Source organism: Physella acuta, unplaced genomic scaffold (assembly GCF_028476545.2).
Source record: "Physella acuta isolate Inbredline_101_S28 unplaced genomic scaffold, ASM2847654v3 ptg000144l, whole genome shotgun sequence".
Lineage (NCBI taxonomy): Eukaryota > Metazoa > Mollusca > Gastropoda > Physidae > Physella > Physella acuta.
The window spans coordinates 1310377-1323750 of NW_026731663.1; the positions used below are offsets into that span (position 1 = coordinate 1310377).

General features: G+C 34.0%; 1 protein-coding gene across 8 annotated transcripts in view; it reads right to left on the bottom strand.

Moving 5' to 3' along the window:
- Positions 1-13374, bottom strand: part of LOC131935392 (1-phosphatidylinositol 4,5-bisphosphate phosphodiesterase gamma-1) — a 32860-nt gene that overhangs the window by 6609 nt on the left and 12877 nt on the right. For 7 of the 8 annotated variants that reach the window (XM_059291773.1, XM_059291770.1, XM_059291771.1 and 4 more), the window contains 23 exons: positions 11875-11955; positions 11525-11574; positions 11187-11235; positions 10742-10837; positions 10323-10438; positions 9231-9316; positions 8771-8891; positions 8596-8681; positions 8229-8311; positions 7454-7511; positions 7052-7116; positions 6727-6840; positions 5708-5889; positions 4251-4457; positions 3634-3753; positions 3166-3346; positions 2909-2962; positions 1864-1967; positions 1621-1760; positions 1319-1467; positions 1110-1206; positions 448-511; positions 37-207 (listed from right to left, as the gene is read on the bottom strand). In XM_059291773.1, coding sequence (XP_059147756.1) covers positions 37-207; positions 448-511; positions 1110-1206; positions 1319-1467; positions 1621-1760; positions 1864-1967; positions 2909-2962; positions 3166-3346; positions 3634-3753; positions 4251-4457; positions 5708-5889; positions 6727-6840; positions 7052-7116; positions 7454-7511; positions 8229-8311; positions 8596-8681; positions 8771-8891; positions 9231-9316; positions 10323-10438; positions 10742-10837; positions 11187-11235; positions 11525-11574; positions 11875-11955 — 2474 coding nt within the window. Of the gene's footprint in view, positions 1-36; positions 208-447; positions 512-1109; positions 1207-1318; positions 1468-1620; positions 1761-1863; positions 1968-2908; positions 2963-3165; positions 3347-3633; positions 3754-4250; positions 4458-5707; positions 5890-6726; positions 6841-7051; positions 7117-7453; positions 7512-8228; positions 8312-8595; positions 8682-8770; positions 8892-9230; positions 9317-10322; positions 10439-10741; positions 10838-11186; positions 11236-11524; positions 11575-11874; positions 11956-12448; positions 12480-13374 lie in introns of those variants that run through there. The other variant, XM_059291776.1, reaches the window with a different exon arrangement.

The window sequence follows — 13374 nt, forward strand, 5'->3', positions numbered from 1 at the left end:
AAATAAAGAAAACAATGACAAAAACCCCCAACCCACCTCCCATTCTGAAGGAACATAGCCTGGTTGATCTGCATGGCTTTGCCTGGAGTCTGGTAGTTCATGGCAACCATCTGACAGCCAATGTTCCACTTGGGGATGGGATCAAAGTTGGTGGAGGACAGGCGCAAAAACCTTGGGTACACTCGACTCAGTTGGATTTGGTTATAGCTACAAGAGAAAAATATAAACATTCCAATACAAACCAGATCGTGCAAATACAAAATAATGAATTGTTTAACATTATTATTAACACACAAATTCAACCATAAAGTCTTAAGTCAACAGGTAGGGTTCATTATTTCGGGTAACTGTAACTAATAAAATGTACTTTATGGCTAAATTGTATAGCTTTTTCTTTCCTTACTGCATTTAAAACAAAACATATTTTTATAAACCACTTCAACTTACTGAATCATCTCAGGATCCAAACGCTCCTCACTGAATGATGATATCTCATAAAATCTCAAGGATCCTGAAAGTCAATCAGAAAACCATTTCAGACTCACAAAAAAAAAAATATAGTGGAAGTTATAATTTGATAAACTTTATCACTTGTCAAGTTAACCTAATATCTAGTGTGTTTCTTTATAATGTCATGTGAAAAAACAGTTTACTATTGGGACTGCAGTGAACAGCCCAGCAGTATACAACAGTTTATTATTGGGACTGTAGTGAACAACCCAGCAGTATACAACAGTTTACTATTGGGACTGTAGTGAACAGCCAAGCAGTATACAACAGTTTACTATTGGGACTGTAGCGAACAGCCCAGCAGTATACAACAGTTTACTATTGGGACTGTAGTGAACAACCCAGCAGTATACAACAGTTTACTATTGGGACTGTAGTGAACAGCCAAGCAGTATACAACAGTTTACTATTGGGACTGTAGCGAACAGCCAAGCAATCTAAAACTAGGTCACTAATTTCATGTAACAACAAACAGTCCCCAGAAAAATGCCCAATGGAAAAATGTACAACTTTTCTGTGTGCAGAAATGTCTATTTGTACATTTTTTTTTTCTGTGAGAACATTTTCTAATTGTGCATTTCTCTAGCCACAAAGCTTACTATTGGGACTGTAGGGCACAGCTTGACAGTAAACAACCAAGTCAGACAACTCCTGTGCAATGTTTTTAGCTCTCTCCTGTCTCTGCATTTCTAAGGTCTGCAATAGAATTTAACTTTTTGTAAAAATTTAGGTTGATAAAAAATATACAATTATTAAAATACACTTGAAACACATCTTTGAAGAATGTAGCGGCAATGTTTATTTTTACCTCTGAATTTATTTTTGCTTTGTAGTTAATAACAAAAGTACGCCACTCTTCAATCTCAGCCTTAACCTTTGACCCAATCTGCAGGTTTCCAAGCAGATTGCGATGGGTGAGTGTGAAATAGTGCATGCTGTCTCTGGATTTGGTTTCATCTGCCATGTAAAAAGTAGAACTATTTTGTACAGAAATAAAAACCCAGAGAATGCACGAAAACAAATCTAAAACACAAAGCAGGTGGACAATACAGGGGTGTTAATTACAAAAGTTTTCTCAAATAATTTGAGATTAAAAAATAACTTTCTAACCAAAATGGCAATCAGCAAGCGCTAGTATGCTCTCTGCTGGAGCATCAGAACCTATGCCAGATCCATTTTCTTTGTCAACCAGTTCCACATAATTAGCAGGGAATAATTTATTCACAAAGCCAGCATGGTCCCCTCTCCACCTGCAATAAAACATTTGATTAAATTTAAAAATTGTAATTAGGGTTTAAAATAAAGTTACGCCACTTTGAACACGAGAGAAAACAATCATGTGGGGGCACTTACCACGCCTCATCAGCTACAACAACATTGGAAATTAATGCACCTCGTTTGAAAGATAGCTCGTCATCTGAAGTCCCATGGAAATCAAAGATAGCCCTAACAGTCACCTGAGAAAATTAAAGATAGCCATAACAGTCACCTGAGAAAATGAATGCACAAACTGAGATGACGTTGGTAGCATGTGTATTTGCTTTTGTCTAAACAGTTTATTTAAAAAAATTTTTAGTTATATTTTTCTAACAAAGTACTGTTATTTCTCTTAAGGGGATATGCTCCTTACAAAATCACTAAATTCTTGGTTTTTCATCATGATGGGTTTCTTGCACTTTGGATACTTTGTCCATTTTTGTATTAATAAAATAATAAACTTAATGAAAACAAATAATTTTTGTGTTTAAAATACAATTTTTATGACCCTGTTAATTAAAAAAATATTCATTTTTTCTCAATCTTACAATCTCTCTACGAAACACTTTATATCTGTCATCATATTGTATTTGGCATCATTGGAAAGCTGCATTTCTCATGTATTTGATAAGCATATTTTCGATCATCTCGGAAACACCCAAAGCTTACTATCAGCTTTACAAATTACACAGATGTTATTTTCGTGACCTACTTTTCGTTACTTGTTGCTGTTTTTCTCAGTGCGCACTTATTAACACTAAAAAGCCTACTACTTTTTTTTAAAAACAATGCCCACCATATCTTCAGTAATTATTTTTCATGCAGAAATAAAACTTTTCTCACGAGGGAATTGTGATGGCTTTCATAGAAAAAAAGTTAATCAGTTGATGGTGATATGCTGATTTATATAAAAATCTTCTTTAATCAGTTGATGGCTACTGGCAGTCAAGTCAACAAGAGAGCTATGGGTTAGCAATCATGTGCTTGGGGTCCCATCATATATGTAAGACATTTGTTAATAACTCATTGAACAGTTCATAAACGCATACATTTTGTTTGAACTGCATGTTCCAGGCCTACTTAAATTAAATAACAAATTTGACATTGCTATCATAAACAGATTTATATAATGTTCACTGACCAATTTTTCAGCTGCTGACACCATGGAGTAAACCTCAGGTGCACAGTACATCTCCTGAAAATAACAATACAAGGGCATTGTAAGAGGAAACTGAAAAAAATATTGAATGAAGAAGACTGTCAAATGTATGAAAATTAAGGGAACAAAGGTTAAATTAACTATAAAACCTGCTACAAGAGCTAAGAGAAGACAACTCCCTACATCTTCCACTGTTTCATTAACTATAAAACCTGCTATAAGTGAAGACAACTCCTTACATCTTCCACTGTTTCATCCACCATGTCATTAGATGCTGCCTGAGTGAGTCTGGCTGACTTGTACAGTGGGTGGCGCTTGAAGTACTCTATCAGCTTCTCCATGGAGGAAAATCTGAACTTGCCAAGTACAAATTTCCCTTTTTTGTAATCTATTTGGTAGTGGGATATTCTGCGGCAGAACCTTGAGACAGACACAAAGCATAATTTTAATGTACATACACAATAATTTTTTTGCAAATACAACAAACAACAAAAGTGTACGTAATGTACTTCTAATAATGTACACATAACATATTTCTACCAAAAGTAAATATAAATTAATTTACTGATAACTTAGACAAAAATATACAATTATTAATACACGAACTTATTGTTTTAAAAAAATATAGAATTTCTTCTAATTTTGAAACATTATTGAGAGTAAAAAGTTAATGCAGTTGCTCTCTAATAATGATTAAGACCAATTACCTGAGTGTGAGAGAGAAACTATCTTCCACTGAGCTTGGCCGGACTAAAAACACACCATCTTTAGGAATTCTTCGGAGAAAGTCCTCGGCTGTCACACGGTCAACATAGCGATAATACCAGCTAGAAACAAGGTCAATAAGAGGAACTTGTTTAAAAAAAATGTTACAAAACACCAGTTTTGCATGGGGGAAACTGTGGAATTTAAATTTTCAAACTATTCGATTCACATTTCTTGAATAGTATTTCTTTTTCATTAAGTTTATTGAGTTTTTCTTTTGGATGTGTTAATGGCAAAATGTAACTATTTTTTTTATCCTGTGAATTAAGGATAAAGACCATTAACACATCTTAAAGAAAAACTTAATAAAATAAATTTAATGAAAAAGATATACTATTCAAAAAATTTGAATCTATTAGTTTAGAAAATTTAAACATTTAAGGTGATTTATTTTCACATAAAAGGTGCTTTTTTAACTTTTGGAAATTACTTTATCGCCAAAAAATGTAAGTCATAAAAAATATAGCAATGTAATTCTAATTAGATAAAGGAGAATCCAACATTTTAAAAAATTTACTTTATAAAGAAGCATAGCTTATCTAAAGAGGTTTCAACTTACGGTTGATAAACAAAGTCCAATTTACAGACTGCATAAGTTAAGTTGATGCTGAGGCCCCTCTCTTTGTAGGTGAGCTTGTGAGTTTTATAAAACTTGTACATGTCGGCCAGGGAGTTGTGCCACACCTCATTGCCAATCAAATACTGTTTCCTCCCCTCTGAGTCAAATCTTGTTTTTATTTGAGTGTGAGTTATTACCCCTTGAACTCTAAAATCACAATCACATTTTTAAACAAAAATAAGGACATCTTTTTTCAAAGAGGTAAATCAGAATTTTAAATAATATAAAATGTGAATTAAGCATAAAAATTATTTAAACTTAGCTGAGCCAAAAATTGTATTTACATTTTTAACAACCCACCCCCCCCCCCCCCCACCCCACCCACCCTTAACAGGCTGAAAATTAACTAATAACCAGATACTCACAAGGAAACTAATAACCAGATACTCACAAGGAAACAACTAGATACTCACAAGGAAACTAATAACCAGATACTCACAAGGAAACTAATAACCAGATACCCACAAGGAAACTAATAACCAGATACTCACAAGGAAACTAATAACCAGATACTCACAAGGAAACTAATAACCAGATACTCACAAGGAAACTAATAACCAGATACTCACAAGGAAACAACCAGATACTCACAAGGAAACTAATAACCAGATACTCACAAGGAAACTAATAACCAGATACTCACAAGGAAACTAATAACCAGATACTCACAAGGAAACTAATAACCAGATACTCACAAGGAAACTAATAACCAGATACTCACAAGGAAACTAATAACCAGATACTCACAAGGAAACAACCAGATACTCACAAGGAAACAACCAGATACTCACAAGGAAACTAATAACCAGATACTCACAAGGAAACTAATAACCAGATACTCACAAGGAAACTAATAACCAGATACTCACAAGGAAACTAATAACCAGATACTCACAAGGAAACTAATAACCAGATACTCACAAGGAAACAACCAGATACTCACAAGGAAACAACCAGATACTCACAAGGAAACAACCAGATACTCACAAGGAAACAACCAGATACTCACAAGGAAACAACCAGATACTCACAAGGAAACAACCAGATACTCACAAGGAAACAACCAGATACTCACAAGGAAACAACCAGATACTCACAATGAAACAACTAGATACTCACAAGGAAACAACCAGATACAAAGAAACAACCAGATACTCACAAGGAAACAACCAGATACTCACAAGGAAACAACCAGATACTCACAAGGAAACAACCAGATACTCACAATGAAACAACTAGATACTCACAAGGAAACAACCAGATACAAAGAAACAACCAGATACTCACAAGGAAACAACCAGATACTCACAAGGAAACAACCAGATACTAACAAGGAAACAACCAGATACTCACAAGGATACAACCAGATACTCACAAAGAAACAACCAGATACTCACAAGAAAGACAAGGCCAGCCCCCCTCTGTCACTGTCCCTGACCAAAAAGGTGCCGTCCCCGTGCATGCGGTTCTCTTCCAACAAAGACTCAGCTGCAGATCGCTTGATTTTCCCATGGTACCACAGGAGAGAGTTGAGGCCACACGCTTCATCACCATCATCCTCATCCTCCAGGTCAAAGCCCTGACATCAAATTACATTTTTTAATTGCCACCATAACAAGCTTTACTGACCAAATAACATTTTTTAATTTATTAGTATGACCAGCTTTATTGACCATCATAACAAGCATTACTGATTAAATAACATTTTCAAATTACTATCATAACAAGCATTACTGATCAAATAACATTTTTAAATTACCATCATAACAAGCATTACTGATCAAATAACATTTTCAAATTACCATCATAACAAGCATTACTTATCAAATAACATTTTTAAATTACCATCATAACAAGCATTACTTATCAAATAACATTTTTAAATTACCATCAATACAAGCATTACTGATCAAATAACATTTTTAAATTACCATCATAACAAGCATTACTGATCAAATTACCTTTTTTAATCACCATACAACTGGCTTTACTGATGACAGCATTTTAAAATTACCACCATAACAAGCTTTATTGATCGAGTTAATTTTAAAAATAATTACCTTCATAACAAGCTATGTTGACTTAAGTAAGTATTGAATAGTATTAAGTTTAAAAAATTTCTTGTAAATGGCAAAAAAAGAAAAGTTGGAGTATAAAAAATAAAACTATATTGGTAAAAAGAGCCTACAAATTGGGACTTTCAGAAGCAGTTAAGTATATCATGTCCACATAATTTTTATATATTAAAAATAACAGATGGGTTTCTAGACTGAGGTGATGAAGTACAATGTAAACTAATAAACCATTTTTGTTTTGTTTTCTAGCATTGCAAGAGTAAGAGCAACTTACTTCAATGTAATCAACTGACACTGAAAGTTACTCATCAATTAACAATAAAAGAGCACAAGTTACTTACTTCATAGTAATCATCATCAATCTCCTCAAACTCTACTTCCTCCTCCACCTCTACCACATGCGGTGTAAAACATATGTGGGTGTCAGTCAGGACAACATTGTACTCGTACCATTTCTATAGATCACAAAAGTCTTCTATTACATTGTAAAATAAGTAATTAAAAGTTTCAAACAATGAAAAGTTATCAAAATAACAATTTAATAATTTTTTATTTTTTTTTACACTTTGCTGAAAAATTAATTATTTAATTTATTAAGGATTCCCTATAAATTGTTTTCTTTTTTATTCAAAAATATATCAGTACAGTGAAATCATAATTAAATACCCTTTCTGCTGCATATTTCATGTGCAGTATGGCATGCTTCTTGGTATCATTGTCATTTAAATCAGCTGAAAATAAAATAAAAAAAATTATTTTATATACAAAACAAAACATGTGGGACAGTGACTGTTTAAAAAACCCAGTGGAATTATTAGTGCACAAAAAATGTCATACAGCTACTGCTTAAAAATAAAATATCTAAAAACTAACAAGAACCAACTGCGTGTGAAAAGGAAGTAAAATTTAACACATAACTAAATCAACATAATTTTTATTTTCTTTCCAAAAACAAAAACCAAGTGTAATTATTAGGGCAAAAGAAAATATACAGGTATATTTCAAGGATAAAAATGTAAAAAAAAAAAGTGAACTTAGTGTGAAAAGAACACAAAATTTAACACATACCTAAATCAACATAATTTTTATTTTCCATCAGCCTTCCATCTCTCTGAAGTTTCTTGTTCTACAAAAAAATAAAAAAAATAAAAAAGTGAAAGTTTTAAAAATGGTGTTATATTCAATATCAATGACTAGAGCCCATGAACTTGAAACAAAGAATAAGCTTTAAAAATGGTGTAAACACAATATCAATGACAGGAGCACATTCACTTGAAACAAAGAATAAGCTTTTAAAATGGTGTAAACACAATATCAATGACGGGGGTCCATTAACTTGAAACAAAGAATAAGCTTTTAAAATGGTGTAAACACAATATCAATGAAGGGGGTCCATTAACTTGAAACAAAGAATAAGCTTTTAAAATGGTGTAAACACAATATCAATGAAGGGGGTCCATTAACTTGAAACAAAGAATAAGCTTTTAAAATGGTGTAAACACAATATCAATGACTAGAGCTCATTCACTAGATCCTACTTATGAATGTCCCAAGTTTAACAGAGATGTACATTAAAAAAAATCAGCCATGACAATAATCTCACAATAATCCATGAGAAAAGAAAAATTAACCCTTCAGGAGCTGTGAGATGGGTAAATACTGCTTTAGTTACATCTGCAAAGTTCACTGTGATGTGATCATCATGTAAGGAAGAAAACTACACACATCTTCTTAATTTCATTACACGAATTACATTCAACCAGGAAAAAAATTACTGATGGCTGGATAAGGTAAAAAAAAAAAAGAAAAGAAATCTGACAAAGTAGCTCAGACTTGACTTTACCTTAATGATGACTTTTCTAAGCAAATTCTGTGGAGAGGGGAGACAAGTCTCATTGACATCCACCTGTTCAGTAAGAAGCTCATCTGTAAGGTAAATATTTCAGTTGACCGGGGCAGCTTTTGACCAATACATGGATAAGTTGGATGGTGGATGAGATAGTAAATATTTCAGTTGACTGGGGCAGCTTTTGACCAATACATGGATAAGTTGGATTATGGATGAGATAGTAAATATTTCAGTTGACTGGGGCAGCTTTTAGCCAATACATGGATAAGTCGGATGGTGGATGAGAGAAAAAGTAGATGAAAGAAATGGTTGATGAGAAAGAAGACAAGTGAGTAAAAAAGCAATACAGCCACAGTATTACCTCCAAATATTTCTTTCAGCTGTGTTGCTATTATTCTTTGTTGGACTAAGTTGCAGTGGTTCTCAAGTGATAAAATAAGAGGGTACCTATAAAACAAGATATTGATTTACTGTACTTTACTGCATGACCAAACTGGCTCAGGAGTTTTATTAAATGACAGTATGGCAAAACGTACTCTGACACTTCCCAAGCGTGTTCTTTGATGGTCTTTAGGACATCCACCACCCGGATTTTTCCTGTCAGTGTTTTCCCATGAGTGATAATTGGTTTACCATCTGGACCATCCCAGCAGTCCACTAAAAAAAAAATTCAGGAAGTTATATAAAAACATGGAAGGAAAAAAAATGCTGCAAAACTACTCAGCACTTTCTTTTTTTAAATTAAACTTTGTTACTTATAATTTTACAAAGTACTAATTTAAGAACAAATCTTTTGCATGTAGCTTTAAAGACTAACTGTGGTTCTTCCACGGAGGTCAATACATACACTTGACTCAAATGATTCACGATCGCATTTTGTCATAGCAAAAGAAGGGTTTGGTGACTGCGCATATGAAACTGGTGGGGGGTCGGTACTTCCAAAAAGGTTCAGAACCAATGGACTAAATACTTGGATATATAAAAAAAAATACTGACACTCAACACATCGACATCCCATCTGTAAGCTGCGGACATAAGCTTCAACATGAGATTCACTTTTCCACTGGTCTCCAGTTAGATATCTGTGCAGGAGTAGTTCAGTTACATTGTTACTCTCTCATACAGTTCATGTGTTGATAGTTAACATGTCAATGTGTGGGTGGGGGGGATACACATGTGAGACATAGACAGGGTAAGAGAGTCAGGAGAGATGCACATGTGAGACATAGACAGGGTAAGAGAGTCAAAAGAGATGCACATGTGAGACATAGACAGGGTAAGAGAGTCAAAAGAGATGCACATGTGAGACATAGACAGGGTAAGAGAGTCAAAAGAGATGCACATGTGAGACATAGACAGGGTAAGAGAGTCAAAAGAGATGCACATGTGAGACATAGACAGGGTAAGAGAGTCAGGAGAGATGCACATGTGAGACATAGACAGGGTAAGAGAGTCAAAAGAGATGCACATGTGAGACATAGACAGGGTAAGAGAGTCAAAAGAGATGCACATGTGAGACATAGACAGGGGGAGAGAGTCAGGAGAGATGCACATGTGAGACATAGACAGGGTAAGAGAGTCAAAAGAGATGCACATGTGAGACATAGACAGGGTAAGAGAGTCAAAAGAGATGCACATGTGAAACATAGACAGGGGGAGAGAGTCAGGAGAGATGCACATGTGAGACATAGACAGGGGGAGAGAGTCAGGAGAGATGCACATGTGAGACATAGACAGGGGGAGAGAGTCAGGAGAGATGCACATGTGAGACATAGACAGGGTAAGAGAGTCAGGAGAGATGCACATGTGAGACATAGACAGGGTAAGAGAGTCAGGAGAGATGCACATGTGAGACATAGACAGGGTAAGAGAGTCAGGAGAGATGCACATGTGAGACATAGACAGGGTAAGAGAGTCAGGAGAGATGCACATGTGAGACATAGACAGGGTAAGAGAGTCTGGATGAATCTTTAAAGCTCAATATGTCCATATGAAATGGAAAAAAAACTGCACATGAAATAGTTTTTATCCATTTTCAATTATTTTTCTGATATCTAATGACAACTGACTGGTCAATTAAAAACTTACGTGTTATGGGAGGACGCAATCCAGTAACAGGACAATGAGTATCCCATGTCCTGGTGGACCGTTCTCTCTCTGGGATCCAGAATAGAATTGGACTCTGAGTAAAGGTAGTCTTCAAACTAGGAGCAGAGAAATGTTTTACATAAAGGTAGTCTTCAAACTAGGAGCAGAGAAATGTTTTACATAAAGGTAGTCTTCAAACTAGGAGGAGAGAAAAGCTTTACATAAAGGTGGGCTTCAAACTAGAAGGAGAGAAAAGCTTTACATAAAGTAGTATTTATAATGAGTAAAAATTATCAATAATGAGAAAATATTACAAATGGCAGAATTCACAAAGAGAGAAAATATTACAAAAGATAGTATTTACACTGAGAAAAAAAGTATTGAAAACAAAATTTTATCATTAAGGAAAAGTTGGTCACCTCTCTAGCAGTAAAACGCAAGTCAAAAAATGGACCTTTAGTTGGGGCTAGACATGTGGACATTAACCTGGTGATGAAACTAGGGTCAACTTCTTCCTGAAAGTAAACACAGAACATAAGTGCAGAAGAAATAAAATTTAAAAAACTTGACATTAAGAGTTTTTCTACCAAACAAAAATAAATTGTTTATCATGCTGATATCCATCCATTCATAACTGTTTTCATTTCACACAGAACAAGTATCATGTTAACAATATTCAAACAAGCAAAGTAAAATAATGTTGATATGTCAAAATGGTTCTACGCCCCCCCCCCCCCCCAAAAAAAAAAAAACAAAAAAACAAGGGAGATAATCAGTGGACAACAATAACAGAGTAGTGCAGCTTGAGGCTGGAGCTAACAACAGACAAACAATCATCAGAATGTCTTAATTAATACAACTTACATTTTGCTCAGATGTTAAAAACTTATTAAATGAAGCGGATGAAAGTATACTGTGGAGAGAAACACATTTTTTTTCTAATATACAATCTGTAAAACAAAATATATTCCATTAAGATTAATTTGTTTTCATTAACAAATTAAAAAAAAATATTTATCAACTATACATTTGAAACCTATCCTTAAATATGTGACATTGTTTTCTCCATATAAAATGCACTAAATAACATTTTTAAAATCATTTTCATTTATAATTTTTGCAATGCTTTTAAAACAGCCATAGCAGTTTTTAAAAATTATTTTGAAACCAATAATTTGCATAACATTCCAGATAATACTGACCAATTACAGTCAGGCAAACTCTGTCCATAATCTTTAAGTAATCGCTCCACCTAACAAATAAAGGAGAAAACTATTTTAAGACAATGTAATCAATTGGAGTATTTATAGGGGGAAAAGCCAAAGAAATACTGAATAATAAAAAAAACTAATGATAAATACAAATACTAATGATAAATAAAACTACAAATGATAAATAAAACTGCAAATGATAAATAAAACTACAAATGATAAATAACACTGCAAATGATAAATAAAACTACAAATGATAAATAAAACTACAAATTATAAATAAAACTACAAATGATATACAATTTACAATCTCATGGAAAAAAAAAACCAAGAGAACTCACAACTGGATTTGGCTTAAATAATTCACTCAGCAACTGAGAGAACTGGTGGATCTCAAGAGAATCTGAGCTGAAGCAGAGTTTCTGAATGAGAAAAATAATTAGAGTAGAATGATGAGAGTCATCATGTAACCCAGAGACACACCTATGGCTGAAGTTTTTTCATCAGTCGTAAAGTGATTTGAATTGACATTGAATTCAATGGGGAGAACTGTTTTAAGCTCAGAGCAATACTCTGTTAACTATATCCAAAATGTACTTGAGAGAAATTTTGATTTTTTTATCTGCCATCATTTACCAAACAAAATAAGTTTTAAAACTTTGATTTAAAAAACACTTCCAACGCACTTTTGTTCATACATAAATAAATAATTAGAAACAACTAAAATTAAAAAATCAATATTCTATCCAGATATTTTTGAATAAGGCTAAAATAATTTGAGAAGCAAAGTGACATTGGTGTGGTGTTGATATGTCGAAGTAGGGCACAAGTACAGTCAAAATGATGTAAACAAAGAAAAACATAAAATCATGTCACAGCCATGAATGGGTTAATCCAGGCTTGCACTGTACTAACCCCTTTAGTTAGCATCAGGTAGTGTTTAGTTATAGAGTAGCTGTACTAACCCCTTTAGTTAGCATCAGGTAGTGTTTAGTTATAGAGTAGCTGTACTAACCCCTTTAGTTAGCATCAGGTAGTGTTTAGTTATAGAGTAGCTGTACTAACCCCTTTAGTTAGCATCAGGTAGTGTTTAGTTATAGAGTAGCTGTACTAACCCCTTTAGTTAGCATCAGGTAGTGTTTAGTTATAGAGTAGCTGTACTAACCCCTTTAGTTAGCATCAGGTAGTGTTTAGTTATAGAGTAGCTGTACTAACCCCTTTAGTTAGCATCAGGTAGTGTTTAGTTATAGAGTAGCTGTACTAACCCCTTTAGTTAGCATCAGGTAGTGTTTAGTTATAGAGTAGCTGTACTAACCCCTTTAGTTAGCATCAGGTAGTGTTTAGTTATAGAGTAGCTGTACTAACCCCTTTAGTTAGCATCAGGTAGTGTTTAGTTATAGAGTAGCTGTACTAACCCCTTTAGTTAGCATCAGGTAGTGTTTAGTTATAGAGTAGCTGTACTAACCCCTTTAGTTAGCATCAGGTAGTGTTTAGTTATAGAGTAGCTGTACTAACCCCTTTAGTTAGCATCAGGAAGTGTTTAATTATAGAGTAGCTGTACTAACCCCTTTAGTTAGCATCAGGTAGTGTTTAGTTATAGAGTAGCTGTACTAACCCCTTTAGTTAGCATCAGGTAGTGTTTAGTTATAGAGTAGCTGTACTAACCCCTTCAGTTAGCATCAGGTAGTGTTTAGTTATAGAGTAGCTGTACTAACCCCTTTAGTTAGCATCAGGTAGTGTTTAGTTATAGAGTAGCTGTACTAACCCCTTCAGTTAACATCAGGTAGTGTTTAGTTATAGAGTAGCTGTACTAACCCCTTTAGTTAGCATCAGGTAGTGTT